The 15,951-nt window shown below is 45.3% G+C and overlaps 1 protein-coding gene across 3 annotated transcripts in view; it reads left to right on the top strand.

Moving 5' to 3' along the window:
* LOC106876782 (sodium-dependent phosphate transporter 1-A) overlaps positions 1-15,951 on the top strand; it is a 312,083-nt gene that overhangs the window by 277,041 nt on the left and 19,091 nt on the right. For all 3 annotated transcript variants that reach the window (XM_089341906.1, XM_052976433.2, XM_052976432.2), the window contains 2 exons: positions 1,932-2,024; positions 3,321-3,361. In XM_089341906.1, the coding sequence (XP_089198032.1) occupies positions 1,932-2,024; positions 3,321-3,361 (134 nt within the window). The remainder of the gene's footprint in view (positions 1-1,931; positions 2,025-3,320; positions 3,362-15,951) is intronic.

Here is a 15,951-nt window from a genome sequence, read left to right on the forward strand (position 1 = left end):
AAATATCACAACAAAAATATGGCACCTCATTTTATTGCTATTTAAAGGAGAACTGAAAAAGGTACCTGGATGATTGTTTTATACTTTAGAATGGTAGTATGGGAAAATTCCTCAATTTCAAAATAATGATCAACAATATCAATAGCAACATACAATTCACCATGGAACACAGCAATAAACAACTACCTTTACTTGACATCCTAATTAAAATAGTCAATAACCACAATGAATGGACATCTTTTATAAACCCACAGATTCAAGACAATTATTCAACTCATGCCACTCCAAACACATAAAAATTAATATACCTTATAATCTAATGAAAAGAATTTGTACCATAGTTTTGAATACCAATACCCGTGAACTAAGACTTCATGAACTTAAATTAAAACTAACCAGGAGACATTATCCCACATCATTAATAGACGGTGAGATTAAACAAGCAAGGAAAATCAACATACACACATTAAGGAAAGTGAACCGAAATGTCACACCAGATTTAAAAGTACCTCCCTACATCTCCACACATAACCCAAGAAACAATGAGGCATTCAGCATCATCCAAAATCTACCCATTCTCACTAGAGATAAAACAACAAATGAAATTTTGGTCTCACACAAATTTATCAAAAAAAAATACAACTGAAATCGTTGAAAAAACTATTAACTGGCGTAAAACTATATCCCTTAACAATGAAACCAGAAGTGGAGAAATGCAGGCGTCCCAACTATGGCACATACCCCCACCTTATGGAGGGTTCAGAATTTCACTTCAAACAAGGTAAAATATTTAAGATAAAGTCAAATCATACACACCCAAATGTATGTATATATGTGTTTATATATGCATACATATCATTATTGGATGTCAATTCTCCATGCTGGCATGGGTTGGACAGTTTGGCAGGAGCTGGCCGGCTGGAGAGTTACCTGGACTTCAGTTGTCTGTTTTGGCATGGTTTCTATGGCTGGATGCCCTTCCTAATGCCAACCACTTTATGGTGTGTACTGGGTGCTTTAAAGATGGCAATGACACGGGTGCTTTTACAGGGCATTGGCATGGTAGCTTTTATCTGCCCAGTCCTGTAGTTGAAAATTTGCCCGAGGTGCTGCACAGTGGGATTGAACCCAAGACTAAACGGTTGAGAAGCAAGTCTTTTAACCACACAGCTATGCTTTATTATGTGTCTGGTTTACTAGAGCAAGACAGACAGTTATTATGAGGATGGTGTCATTCACCACTCTCATAGTACTTGAAGACTGACAATGATTAATCGAGTGTCTGAAGAGATTCCATGCCTTCTTGTGTTATGTTCACATCTCTTTACGAGTTCAAATGTTGTTAATGTGACATCTTTCATATTTTGGGAGACTAGAATAAAGTACCATTTGTATACTAAGGTCATCTCTCTTGATCTGGCCCTTAAGTTTGATATCTTTATAAGTGAGGGCAGTGGGTGGCATTATCCATGGAGTGTTGGACAAAATGCTTTGTGGTATTTAATTATAACCCTGAGTTCAAATTTTGTCAGGGTTGACTTTGTCTTCTTCCATCTTTCAGTCAAGTACCAAGGTTGGTACTCCCTGTTAAATTTTTGGACCTTGTGCTAGTCTTAGAAGTTAAGCATGGCTGTTTGGTTAAGAACCTCACTTTGCAAGTACATGGTTTCAGGTTCAGTCCCGCTGCACAGTACCTTGGACAGATGTTTTCTGTCGTAGCCCCATCTTGTGAGTGAATTTGGTATTTGTGTGTGTCTGTGTTTGTTCTCCTCCTGCTTGATAACCAGCATTGGTTTGTTTATGTCCCTGTAACTTAGCAGTTTAGCATCAAAGACCAATAGAATAAGTACCAGAGAAGATGATTTTATGTTCAATTGTGTTGTAAGTTAATTTCATTTGCATTTTCCTATTTCTGTTATTTCTACTTTTAGTCCATGCAGGCGAAAACAAGCAAGACTATGTAACATATATACCTGATAATCCAGATCTCACAGAAAATGGAAATGGTGTCACAATTAAATCAGGTAAGAATTACATTTCCCATAAGGAGCTGTCAAATCAGTTATCATTGGTGGGTATTCTTATTTATTCTTCATTTCTTTTGGAATAAATTAAAAAGAAATAATTCACATCAGGATCAGACAATGCAGTGGTAAATGCTGGCATCACTTACAAACATTTATGAAATAAATATTAGTGATGGGAGCAGTATTACTACTGAATGGCAATCTTTAAATCCTACCAAACATAGATGTATTATTAGAATGTCAAATACTGTGGTATTTACCTTGAGAGGTCTTTTCATATAGACATATGGTGCTAAGATGAGATTCAACTGGTATGGATGCCAGAACTGCTAGCTGCCACAGAAAAAGTGCAGTAGACTGAAATCAAGTGATCTGGCAGGTCTACCACCCATAGCAGATGATTTTCAGCTGCTATACAATGTCTGTATGAAAAAACTTTAGTATAATATTTGCAAATTAACAATTTTAAAAATAAATAAAATAAAATGAAAAAATATATATCTGTAAAGCTAGAGCATCCCAATGCTACACATATATATATCTGAACATTTGTAGAGATGAGCCACATTTGGAATAAAAAATGCAAATTCTCCACTTTACCTTCAAACATTCAATTATGGAGAGAATCCCTTGATGAAGTGTGTGTGTGTGTGCTTGGGAACATGTCCATGTTTATGCTGTGTAACTTCGATCATGCCTCTTTCAATTTCATGTTTTTTGCATTAGAGAACATTAGTATAACATTTACAAATTGTACTGTCTCCGCTTTTCTTTCAAGCATTCAATTTTGGAGAGAATTTTTTGATGAAATGTAGTTCCATTGCTTTTCAGTATTGCAGATTGTCCCATGCACATTTGTAAAAGGGAAAAATTTTGAATTTTCTTATTCACCCAATCTTGCTCTCTGCAACTTTTTTTGTTCCTCTGGATGAGAAAAGTCTTTAAAGGAAAACATTTTGCTGATGTGGAAGAGGTGAAGAAGAAAAAAAAAAACAACGGGGATGTTAAAAAGTATCACTTCGCAAGAGTTCCAGGACTGCTTCAAACAGTGGAAAACGCATCTAGATTGATGCATTGCTTCAAATGGAAAATACTTTGAAGGTGATAAAAGTATAAATATTGCAAAATTTCTTTTGGGTACCCCCTTGTACATATATATATATATATATACTCTACATCAAACCAAAGAGTTTTATCTGTTTATTTGCATCATTGTCTCTCTATATATATGTATGTGTGTGTAAATATATATCCTGTTTACAAAGCCACTATATTTTATCTTTTTTTTAACAGATGTTGAAAATGGTGACTTGGCTGAGAATGGAAATTATGCTGTAAGTTGAGACAACTTTGGTTTATTTTTCTGCTTATTTCTTTATTCATTCTTTGTACATTGCTGTAATTGTCTAGATATTGAACTAATGTAATACATATACACTCATAACTATGGATGTTTGTATTATGTTAGGGTGTACGAGGTCTGATCAACAAGTAGCTAAAGCATGCAGAGTGAAGCCATTTGGCACAAATTGACTTTGGACTCTGCTATGCATGTGCATTAAGTTTTAACGTTCTAGCTCACTTCCACTGTTTACAGCAGTGCTTGGAAGGAATGTGTGTAGCATGTGATCATCCTATTGACCATGACAGATAAATTTGTCATGGCGATACCTGCTCAGAGGCCTACGTAAAGTTGCAGAAAGTGTATGGAGAGGAGTATATGAGCTGCAAACACAAGTGTAGGAGTGGTTCAAGTGTTTCCAAGATGGCTGAAAAAATGTTGATATTGATGAGACTTGCAACCAGCAGAACTGAGAAAAACATCATAGGTGTGTGCAGCTGTGAGTGGAAATTATTGAAACACCATCTGTGAGTTATCAGAGGATGTGCAGATTAGTTACGATTCAGTTCAGTCCATTGTCACTGAAGAATTGGGTATGAGATGCATGTCTGCCAAGTTTGTGCCAAAACTGCTTTCAGCTGACCAAAAAGACACTCAGGTTTCAGTTGCACAAAATCTCTTTGATCATGTCAAGAATGATAAAAACTTTTTGAAAACTTTGCGTAGGCCTCTGAGCAGGTATCATCAAGCTTTTGGCTAATTTGATACAGATTCTCTGCTCAACTTTCTGTCATGGTCTCACTGCAATGATCACACACTACACACCTTCCTTCTAAGCACTGCTATAAACAGTGGAAGTAAGCTAAAATGGTAAAACTTAGTGTGCATGTTTTATCTTCATTAATATAGCAGCAGTCCGGATACTTATTGATCAGACCACGTATATGTTGGACATGCTTTCTATGTACCTTTTTAAACTTTATGGCTATGTAGTTAAGATAATCATGTTCAAATTTATCCTGTCATAATGTTCAGTGTGTCTCCTTATATCAGCAGCAATCATAGACATTTTGCTCTCTCTCTCTTTCTTTCTCTCTCTCTCTTTCTTTCTCTCTCTCTCTCTCTCTCTCTCTCTCTCTCTCTCTCTGTGCGTGTCAGTCAGTCATGCTAAGGGTGGCGACCTCTCAAAGAAAGAACTCAATTGCAGAAATAGAAAAGTCATCTGTCTGATGATAGTCAGATTCTTTGAGGGTGGGAAAATATGAGCTGAGCCTATTTCTGTTGACATGTTATATCAATACACATGAATGACATGGCACAAGAGAAAGAAAAACAAAACAAAAAGGTGTCATATCTTTTATTTCTTTCAGTCAATTGGAAACCACTTTGAAACCGGACTGCTAAGTTATGAGGACATAAAGAAATCAGTACTTGTTACCAAGTGGTAGTGGCGGAGGTGGGGGGGGCAAACACAAAGATGTGCACATACATATGTGTATGTGTGTGTAGAGCATTTAAATTTGAACTGCTATTAGTTTCATGCTGTGGAAGAGATATATAACCAAAAACATACTATGTAGCCAAAAAAATACTAAGAAATATTAATAGAATTTTGGAGACTACTCAACTACAGTAATGAGCAAATAGTGGCAATGTTATAGATTGGTTTAGGAATACAAAAGATAAGCATTACAACTAGATTTACACAATTAGATAATGTAGATTTTTATCTTTCAATATCAAGATCATTAATGAATAAGGCATTTGAGTTTGCTAAAAATTATATCAATATTCACTATACAGACCTTTACTTTTTCATGAACATGTGAAAAACTCATCCCTTCAGTTTAGGTTCAGCACAAGTAAAAAAACATCTGAAACAGATAAATTGTTTGATCTCTTTAATAGGATTGTGTGACTTCTTATATTTGTGATCTAGTAGATCTCTTTATATTAGATACACAAATCTAAGTTCCCAGGCCATGACATTAGGCATATCTTATGGCTGATAAATTTAGTCAATTAGGTCTGAAAATGACTGTAACCACTAATCTCGCTAAAGTTGATTTCTTAGATGCTTTCTTATACCTAAACTTATTCTCTTATAAGCCTATCATAAACAATGTAAAATCTCATGTGTATACATAAACAGTCCTGTCACCTGCCCAGATATATATATATATATAAATATATCTTTCGAGCATTGAGCCTGACAGACGCAAAGTGACTGAGTTCCTTTCGAGTAATGGGCCACATGGAGGCAAAGTGGCTGAGTTCCTTTCGAGTGGGCCTCATAGAGGCAAAGTGACTGAGTTCCTTTCGAGTAATGGGCCACATGGAGGTAAAGTGGCTGAGTTCCTTTCGAGTAATGGGCCACATGGAGGCAAAGTGACTGAGTTCCTTTCGAGTAATGGACCACATGGAGGCAAAGTGGCTGAGTTCCTTTCGAGTGGGCCTCATAGAGGCAAAGTGGCTGAGTTCCTTTCGAGTGGGCCTCATAGAGGCAAAGTGGCTGAGGTCCTTTCGAGTGGGCCTCATAGAGGCAAAGTGGGTGAGTTCCTTTCGAGTGTTGGGCCTCACAAAGGCAAGGTGGCTGAGTTCCTTTTGAGCAGGCTTCATGAAGGTGAGGTAGCTGAGTTCCTTTCGAGTGTTGAGCCTCATGGTGGCTCAGTCAAACCATCCAGTCAAACCATCCAACCCATGCCAGCATGGACAATGGATGTTAATTGATGATGATGATGATGATAATGAAATTAAAATCAGAACAAAGATTTGCATATCCAAGTTTTGTTTTACAGTTAATCACATCTTTCTTTGTCAAGACCTATGCATGTTTCTACTGCAAGCTGGTGCACACTGTTAAATGTGCAACTTGGTGTTAATTATTGGTGCAGCTTCATCAGGGTCTGGTTTAAACTGTTGGTTGGATATCATCTGAACATCTGAAAAGAGTATAAGCTTGACCATTTTTATTCTCTATGGACACTATGCAGTCTTTATAAGGACCTTTGGATTTACCAAGTAATGATTAACCGAGCATAGTAAATTATACACAACTGGAGTTTCTCTACATTCACTGTGGTTAGCCAAACTGATAAGAGTGAATACGGTATATATATATATATAATGAAGAGTACCAGAAAGTATCACGATTGCTAGATGTAAGAGACAAAACAACTCAAAACTACAACAGTTATCACTTATACACACTGGTGAATTCAAAGAAACAAATAAATAGAAAAGCCAACTTACCAATAGTAAGTGAAAATCACACATGAGATTTGCCGATGTACTCATATCACATGATTTCGAACTCTGTGATAAACACTTAGTTCTCATCATTGAGTAATACTGCCAAGGGCTAAAGATATGCATGTCACCATGTATGTATTGGCCATTTGAATGCAACACCAAATTTAAAGATGAGTGAAGTGAATGAAATTATAAAAAATATATAAAGATATTATTATTAGTAAATAATAATAATATAAGTGGCTAGCAAGCATAAAAATAACCATAAAAGTAAAATTCTAGCAATGCTGGTACTATCTGGTACCCTTGATTATAAATTAGTATTTGTAGATATATATATATATAATTTTATTTAAAAGAGTTCCAACTCTGTCTCTTTTTTTTGTTTTATTTATATTCTTGTAAAATTAATGTGGGATATAGACTATGGAATACATAATATAAAAATAGATGGTACAATGAAATGAAGTATTAAATGTCTTATTGAATATATGAAATATATCTTATTGAATATATGAAATATTGAGTGTTCAATATAAAGAATTAAATATATAAAGGTGAACACGTATTTTCATACCTTGTGGTATTCATCAAGCCTTCGTCTGACAGACTGTAACAGTCTGTTACAGTCACTTAATTACACCACATGTGGTCTTTTTTCCTTTGAACCTGTTTTCTAGGCTAGAAAATACCTTGTCCAAAGTGGAAGGCAGTGTGATTGAATGCAGAAGTACAGGATTGCAAAGCAAACTTCATAATGACACAGCATGTCATGTCATACTCAAGCTAAGCAAAGTAGAAATCTAAATAATAGAGGTGGATAGTGAAACTGAAGAAGAAAATGAACACTTGGGAGAGACATTAGTGTTGAATCAGCTATGTAATTTGTTTTCTGTGTAAAAAGTTATTTTCATTCTCTTCACTCCACATCACTTCATATATGTTGCTGCAAAAGTTACACGTTTTGTGCTTGAGTCACTCTAAGGTAATGTGTGTGTGCATATAATATCTGGTTTTGTTAGGTGAGAGGAGAGGTTGGTCACCCGCACAAGAGCCAGTCCAGGGTCACCGGCAACGATCTCGCTCCAAAGATTTCATGTGTTGCCCGCACATGAGCCAGTCCAGGGGCACCGGCAGTGATCTCGCTCGAAAAACCTCATGTGTCACCCACACAAGAGCCGGCCCAGGGGCGTCGCCCGCACATGAGCCAGTCCAGGGGCACTGGCAACGATCCCGCTCAAAAGATTTCATGTGTTGCCCGCACATGAGCCAGTCCAGGGGCACCGGCAGCGATCTCGCTCGAAAAACCTCATGTGTCACCCACACAAGAGCCGGCCCAGGGGCGTCGCCCACACATGAGCCAGTCCAGGGGCACTGGCAACGTTCTCGCTCGAAAGATATCATGTGTCGCCCGCACATAAGCCAGTCCAGGAGCACTAGCAACGATCCTGCTCGAAAGATTTCATGTGTCGCCCGCACATGAGCCGGTCCAGGGGCACTAGCAACGATCCCGCTCGAAAGATTTCATGTGTTGCCCGCACATGAGCCAGTCCAGGGGCACTGGCAACGATCCCGCTCGAAACATTTCATGTGTCACCCGCACAAGGGCCAGTCCTGGGGCACTGGCAATGATCTCACTCGAAAGATATCATGTGTCGCTCGCACATGAGCCAATCCAAGGTTACTGGCAACGATCCGGCTCGAAAGACTCCATGCGTCGCCCGCACATGAGCCGGTCCAGGGGCACTGGCAACGATCCCGTCCCGCTCAAGACATTTCATGTGTCATCCGCACAAGAGCCAGCCCAGGGGCACCGGCAACAATCCCGCCCGAAAAATTCCATGTGTCACCCGCAAACGAGCCACCCCAGGGGCACCAGCAACGATCTCGCTCGATAAACCTCATGTGTCACCCACACAAGAGCCGGCCAGGGGGCGTCGCCCGCACATGAGCCAGTCCAGGGGCACTGGCAATGATCTCGATCGAAAAACCTCATGTGTCACCCGCACAAAAGCCGGCCCAGGGGCACCGGCAACGATCTCGCTCGAAAGATTTCATGTGTCGCCCACACATGAGCCAGTCCAGGGGTACTGGCAACGATCCCGTTCCGCTCAAGACATTTCATGCGTCACCCGCACAAGGGCCACTCCAGGGGCACTGGCAACAATCTCACTCGAAAGATATCATGTGTCGCTCGCACATGAGCCAATTCAGGGTTACTGGCAATGATCTGGCTCGATAGACTCCATGTGTCGCCCGCACATGAGACGGTCCAGGGGCACTGGCAACGATCCCGTCCCGCTCAAGACATTTCATGCGTCACCCGCACAAGAGCCAGCCCAGGGACACCGGCAACAATCTCGCCCAAAAGATTCCATGTGTCGCCCGCACACGAGCCAGCCCAGGGGCACCGACAACGATCTCGCTCGAAAGATTTCATGTGTCGCCCGCACATGAGCCAGTCCAGGGGCACTAGCAAAGATCCCGCTCGAAAGATTTCATGTGTCGCCCGCACATGAGCCAGTCCAGGGGCACGAGCAACGATCCCGCTCGAAACATTTCATGTGTCACCCGCACAAGGGCCAGTCCAGGGGCACTGGCAACGATCTCACTCAAAAGATATCATGTGTCGCTCGCACATGAGCCAATCCAGGGTTACTGGCAACGATCCAGCTCGAAAGACTCCATGTGTCGCCCGCATATGAGCCGGTCCAGGGGCACTGGCAACGATCCCGTCCCGCTCAAGACATTTCATGTGTAACCCGCACAAGAGCCAGCCCAGGAACACCGGCAACAATCCCGCCCGAAAGATACCATGTCTCGCCCGCACACGAGCCAACCCATGGGCACCGGCAACGATCTCGCTCGAAAAACCTCATGTGTCACCCGCACAAGAGCCGGCCCGGGGGCACCGGCAATGGTCTCGATCGAAAAACCTCATGTGTCACCCACACAAAAGCCGGCCCGGGGGCGTCGCCCGCACATGAGCCAGTCCAGGGGCACTGGCAACGATCTCGCTCGAAAGATATCATGTGTCGCTCGCACATGAGCCAGTCCAGGGGCACTGGCAACGATCCCGCTCGAAAGATTTCATGTGTCACCCGCACATGAACCAGTCCGGGGGCACCGGCAACGATCTCGCTCGAAAAATCTCATGTGTCACCCGCACATGAGCCAATCCAGGTTTACTGGCAATGATCCGGCGCGAAAGATATCATGTGTCGCCTGCACATGAGCCAGTCCAGAGGCACTGGCAATGATCCCGCTCGAAACATTTCATGTGTCACCCGCACAAGGGCCACTCCAGGGGCACTGGCAACGATCTCACTCAAAAAATATCATGTGTCGCTCGCACATGAGCCAATCCAGGTTTACTGGCAATGATCCGGCGCGAAAGACTCCATGTGTCGCCTGCACATGAGCCAGTCCAGGGGCACTTGCAACAATCCCGCCCCAAAGATTCCACGTGTCGCCAGCTCAGGGGCACCGACAACGATCTCGCTCGATAAACCTCATGTGTCACCCGCACACAAGAGCCAGCCCAGGGGCACCGGCAACTATCTCGCTCGAAAGATTTCATGTGTCGCCCGCACATAAGCCAGCCCAGGGGCACTGGCAGCGATCTCGCTCGAAAAACCTCATGTGTCACCCGCACAAGATTCGGCCCAGGGGCACCGACAACGATCTCGCTCGAAAGATTTCATGTGTCCCCTGCACATGAGCCAGTCCAGGGGCACTAGCAACGATCCCGCTCGAAAGATTTCATGTGTCACCCGCACATGAGCCAGTCCAGGGACACTAGCAACGATCCCGCTCGAAAGATTTCATGTGTTGCCCGCACATAAGCCAGTCCAGGAGCACTAGCAACGATCCCACTCGAAAAACCTCATGTGTCGCCTGCACAATATCCGGCCCAGGGACGTCGCCCGCACGTGAGCCAGTCCAGGGGCACTGGAAACGAACCCGCTCAAAATATTTCATGTGTCACCCGCACAAGAGTCAGTCCAGGGGCACTGGCAACGATCCTGTCCCGCTCAAGACATTTGATGCGTCACCCGCACAAGAGCCAGCCCAGGGACACCGGCAACAATCCCGCCCAAAAGATTCCATGTGTTGCCCGCACACGAGCCAGCCCAGGGGCACCGGCAACGATCTCGCTCGAAAGATTTCATGTGTCGCCCGCACATGAGCCAGTCCACGGGCACTAGCAACGATCCCGCTCGAAACATTTCATGTGTCACCCGCACAAGGGCCAGTCCAGGGGCACTGGAAACGATCTCACTCAAAAGATATAATGTGTCACTCGCACATGAGCCAATCCAGGGTTACTGGCAACGATCCGGCTCGAAAGACTCCATGTGTCGCCCGCATATGAGCCGGTCCAGGGGCACTGGCAACGATCCCGTCCCGCTCAAGACATTTCATGTGTCACCCGCACAAGAGCCAGCCCAGGGGCACCGGCAACAATCCCGCCCGAAAGATACCATGTGTCGCCCGCACAAGAGCCGGCCCAGGGGCACCGGCAATGGTCTCTATCGAAAAACCTCATGTGTCACCCACACAAAAGCCGGCCCGGGGGCGTCGCCCGCACATGAGCCAGTCCAGGGGCACTGGCAACGATCTCGCTCGAAAGATATCATGTGTCACCCGCACAAGAGCCGGCCCAGGGGCACCGGCAACGATCTGGCTCGAAAGATTTCATGTATCGCCCGCACATGAGCCAATCCAGAGGCACTAGCAACGATCCCGCTCGAAACATTTCATGTGTCACCCACACAAGGGCCACTCCATGGGCACTGGCAACGATCTCACTCGAAAGATATCATGTGTCGCTCGCACATGAGCCGGCCCAGGGGCACCGGCAATGGTCTCGATCGAAAAACCTCATGTGTCACCCACACAAAAGCCGGCCCGGGGGCGTCGCCCGTACATGAGCCAGTCCAGGGGCACTGGCAACGATCTCGCTCGAAAGATATCATGTGTCACCCGCACAAGAGCCGGCCCAGGGGCACCGGCAACGATCTCGCTCGAATGATTTCATGTGTCGCCCGCACATGAGCCAGTCCAGAGGCACTAGCAACGATCCCGCTCGAAACATTTCATGTGTCACCCGCACAAGGGCCACTCCAGGGGCACTGGCAACGATCTCACTCGAAAGATATCATGTGTCGCTCGCACATGAGCCAATCCAGGTTTACTGGCAATGATCCGGCTCGAAAGACTCCATGTGTCGCCCGCACATGAGCCGGTCCAGGGGCACTGGCAACGATCCCGTCCCGCTCAAGGCATTTCATGTGTCGCCCGCACATGAGCCAGTCCAGGGGCACTGGCAACAATCCCACCCAAAAGATTTCATGTGTCGCCCGCACATAAGCCAGCCCAGGGGCACTGGCAGCGATCTCGCTCGAAAAACCTCATGTGTCACCCGCACAAGATTCGGCCCAGGGGCACCGGCAACGATCTCGCTCGAAAGATTTCATGTGTCCCCTGCACATGAGCCAGTCCAGGGGCACTAGCAACGATCCCGCTCGAAAGATTTCATGTGTCGCCCGCACAAGAGCCGGCCCAGGGACGTCGCCCGCACGTGAGCCAGTCCAGGGGCACTGGAAACGAACCCGCTCAAAATATTTCATGTGTCACCCGCACAAGAGTCAGTCCTGGGGCACCGGCAACGGTTTCACTCGAAAGATTTCATGTGTCGCCCGCACATGAGCCAGTCCAGGGGCTCTGGCACTGTCCCGCTCGAAAGATTTCATGTGTCGCCCACACATGAGCCAGTCCAGGGGCACTGGCAACGATCCCGCTCGAAACATTTCATGTGTCACCCGCACAAGGGCCAGTCCAGGGGCACTTGCAACGATCTCGCTCGAAAGATTTCATGTGTCGCCCGCACATGAGGCAGTCCAGGGGCACTGGCAACGATCCCGCTCGAAAGATTTCATGTGTCACCCGCACAAGGGCCAGTCCAGGGGCACTGGCAACGATCTCGCTCGAAAGATTTCATGTGTCGCCCGCACATGAGCCAGTCCAGGGTCACTGGCAACGATCCCGCTCGATAGATTTCATGTGTCACCCGCACATGAGCCAGTCCAGGGGCACTGGCACGGATCCCGCTTGAAACATTTCATGTGTCACCCGCACAAGGGCCAGTCCAGGGGCACTGGCAACGATCTCACTCGAAAGATATCATGTGTCGCCCGCACATGAGCCAGTCCAGGGGCACTAGCAACGATCCCACTCGAAAGATTTCATGTGTCGCCCGCACATGAGCCAGTCCAGGGGCACTTGCAACGAACCCGCTCAAAACATTTCATGTGTCACCCGCACAAGAGTCAGTCCAGGGGCACTTGCAACGATCTCGCTCGATAGATTTCATGTGTCACCCGCACATGAGGCAGTCCAGGGGCACTGGCAACGATCCCGCTCGAAAGATTTCATTTGTTGCCCGCACATGAGCCAGTCCAGGGGCACTGGCATTGATCTCACCCGCACAAGAGCCATTATTTTGTCCAACCCTTGTTTATATATATATTTATATGTGTGTGTGTATGTGTATATATATATATATATATATATAAGAAAAAGAATCAGGTAAGAAAAAATTAGCCAATGTTCTGCGCCGTGAGGACCAAAGACTTGAGGTATTGCGTGTTGCAAGACAGTGTGTGAGAGAGAATTGTGATGTCGTCGGAGAGAAATGTGTTCGCATGGGTGATGGTACGCTTGCACTAAACGAGGCTGCAAAGAAAGAGGTATGGAGACGCCACGACGAAAGGTTGCTCAATAAAGAGAATGAATGGGAGAAAGAGAGTCTGCCGAATGTCGAGCCAACAGAGGGACCAGCGATTCGAGTTGACAGTACCATGGTAGATAAAGCTATTAAGAGTATGAAGACAGGGAAAGCTGCCGGCCCTTCAGGAATCACTGCAGAGATGCTCAAAATATCTGGCAGTGTCGGCTATAGCCTAGTCACCCTTATTGTTAACCAGGTGATACATGAAGGAGTCATACCAAATGATTGGTGTAGCAGCACCATAGTCAACTGCTACAAATGGAAAGGTGACACTTTAGATACAAATAATTACAGAGGTATCAAGTTGTTAGATCAGGTAATGAAAGTCACGGAGAGGGTCATAGCCCAACTAATTAGGGAGCAAATCAATTTAGATGAGATGCAGTTTGGGTTCGTGCCAGGTAAAAGCATCACTGATGCCATATTTCTAGTGAGACAGCTGCAGGACAAATACCTAGCCAAGGATAAACCTCTGTACCTGGCCTTCATTGACATGGAGAAAGCTTTTGACAGAGTCCCCCGATCCCTTATCTGGTGGTCAATGAGGAAACTTGGGATAGAAGAATGGTTAGTGAGAGCTGTGCGAGCCATGTACAGAGATGCTGCCAGTAAGGTGAGGGTTGGAAATGAGTACAGTAATGAATTCCGGGTAGAGGTAGGGGTCCACCAAGGTTCCGTCCTCAGCCCCCTCCTATTTATCATAGTCCTCCAGGCGATCACAGAGGAATTCAAGACAGGCTGCCCCTGGGAGCTCCTCTATGCTGATGACCTTGCACTAATTGCGAAGTCACTATCAGAAGTAGAGGAGAAGTTTCAGGTGAGGAAGCAAGGACTAGAATCGAAGGGCCTTAGAGTCAACCTAGCAAAAACCAAAATCCTAATAATTAGGAAGGTAGATAAAACACAACCCCCTTCAGGTAGATGGCCCTGCTCGATCTGTAGCAAAGGCGTAGGTAGAAACTCTATAAGATGCACCCAGTGCACGCTATGGACACATAAGAGGTGCAGTAATATCAAAGGAAGGTTAACTAGGAAGTTCGTTTTTGTATGTAGCAGATGTTCAGGAGCTATAAACACTGTAAGTGTGCAGAAAACAACTTCTGCCACATTCCAGGGAGAAAAACTAGACGTAGTTGATAGCTTCCGCTATCTAGGTGACCAAGTTAGTAGTGGGGGAGGTTGCGCTGAAAGTGTAGCTGCTAGAATAAGAATAGCCTGGGCAAAGTTCAGAGAGCTCTTACCTCTGCTGGTGACAAGGGGCCTCTCACTCAGAGTAAAAGGCAGACTGTATGACGCATGTGTACGAACAGCCATGCTTCATGGCAGTGAAACATGGGCTGTGACTGCTGAGGACATACATAGGCTCGCAAGGAATGAAGCCAGTATGCTCAGATGGATGTGTAATGTCAGTGTGCATACTAGATAGAGTATTAGTACCTTGAGAGAAAAGTTGAACTTATGAAGCATCAGTTGTGGTGTGCAAGAGAGACGATTGCGCTGGTATGGTCATGTAACGAGAATGGATGAGGATAGCTGTGTGAAAAAGTGCCACACCCTAGCAGTTGAGGGAACCTGTGGAAGAGGTAGGCCCAGGAAGACCTGGGCTGAGGTGGTGAGGCACGACCTTCAAACATTGGGCCTCACCGAGGTGATGACTTCTGACCGAGACCTTTGCAAATATGCTGTGCGTGAGAAGACCCGGCAAGCCAAGTGAGACCTAAATCTAAGGGCTCAGCCAGTCCACTTATGCATACCTTCCTTCATTGGACACTAAACTGCACTTGCGAAGACCTGTTGAGGCAAGTGAAATGGAAATCAAATTAAATTGGACACTAAACTCCACTTGCAAAGACCTGTTGAGGCAAGTGAAATCGAAATCGAGTTAAATTGGACACTAAACTCCACTTGCGAAGACCTGTTGAGGCAAGTGAAATCGAAATTGAGTTAAATTCGACGACTGGCACCCATGCCAACGTTGTCTCAAGTGAAATCGAAATCGAGTGAATTGGACACTAAACTCCACTTGCGAAGACCTGTTGAGGCAAGTGAAATCGAAATTGAGTTAAATTCGACGACTGGCACCCATGCCAACGTCATCTCCTTCATTGGACACGAAACTCAGCTTGCAAAGACTTACTGGGGCAAGTGAAAGCGAAATCGTGATGGCACCTGTGCCCAGCATCGCCTTTCTGGCACTTGTGCCCGCGGCATGTGTAAAGACTTTCGAGTGAGATCGTTGCCAGTGGCCCTGGACTGGCTCTTGTGCGGGTGGCACATAAAATACACCATTTTGAGCGGGCCGTTGCCAGTACCGCCTGACTGGCCTTTGTGCCGGTGGCATGTAAAAGCACCCTCTACATTCTCTGAGTTGTTGGCATTAGGAAGGGCATCCAGCTATAGAAACTCTGCCAAATCAGATTTGGAGCCTGGTGTAGCCATCTGGTTTCACCAGTCCTCAGTCAAATCGTCCAACCCATGCTAGCATGGAAAGCGGACGTTAAACGACGACGATGATGATATATACATATATATATATA

Source organism: Octopus bimaculoides, chromosome 25 (assembly GCF_046866305.1).
Source record: "Octopus bimaculoides isolate indiv1 chromosome 25, ASM4686630v1, whole genome shotgun sequence".
NCBI lineage: Eukaryota > Metazoa > Mollusca > Cephalopoda > Octopoda > Octopodidae > Octopus > Octopus bimaculoides.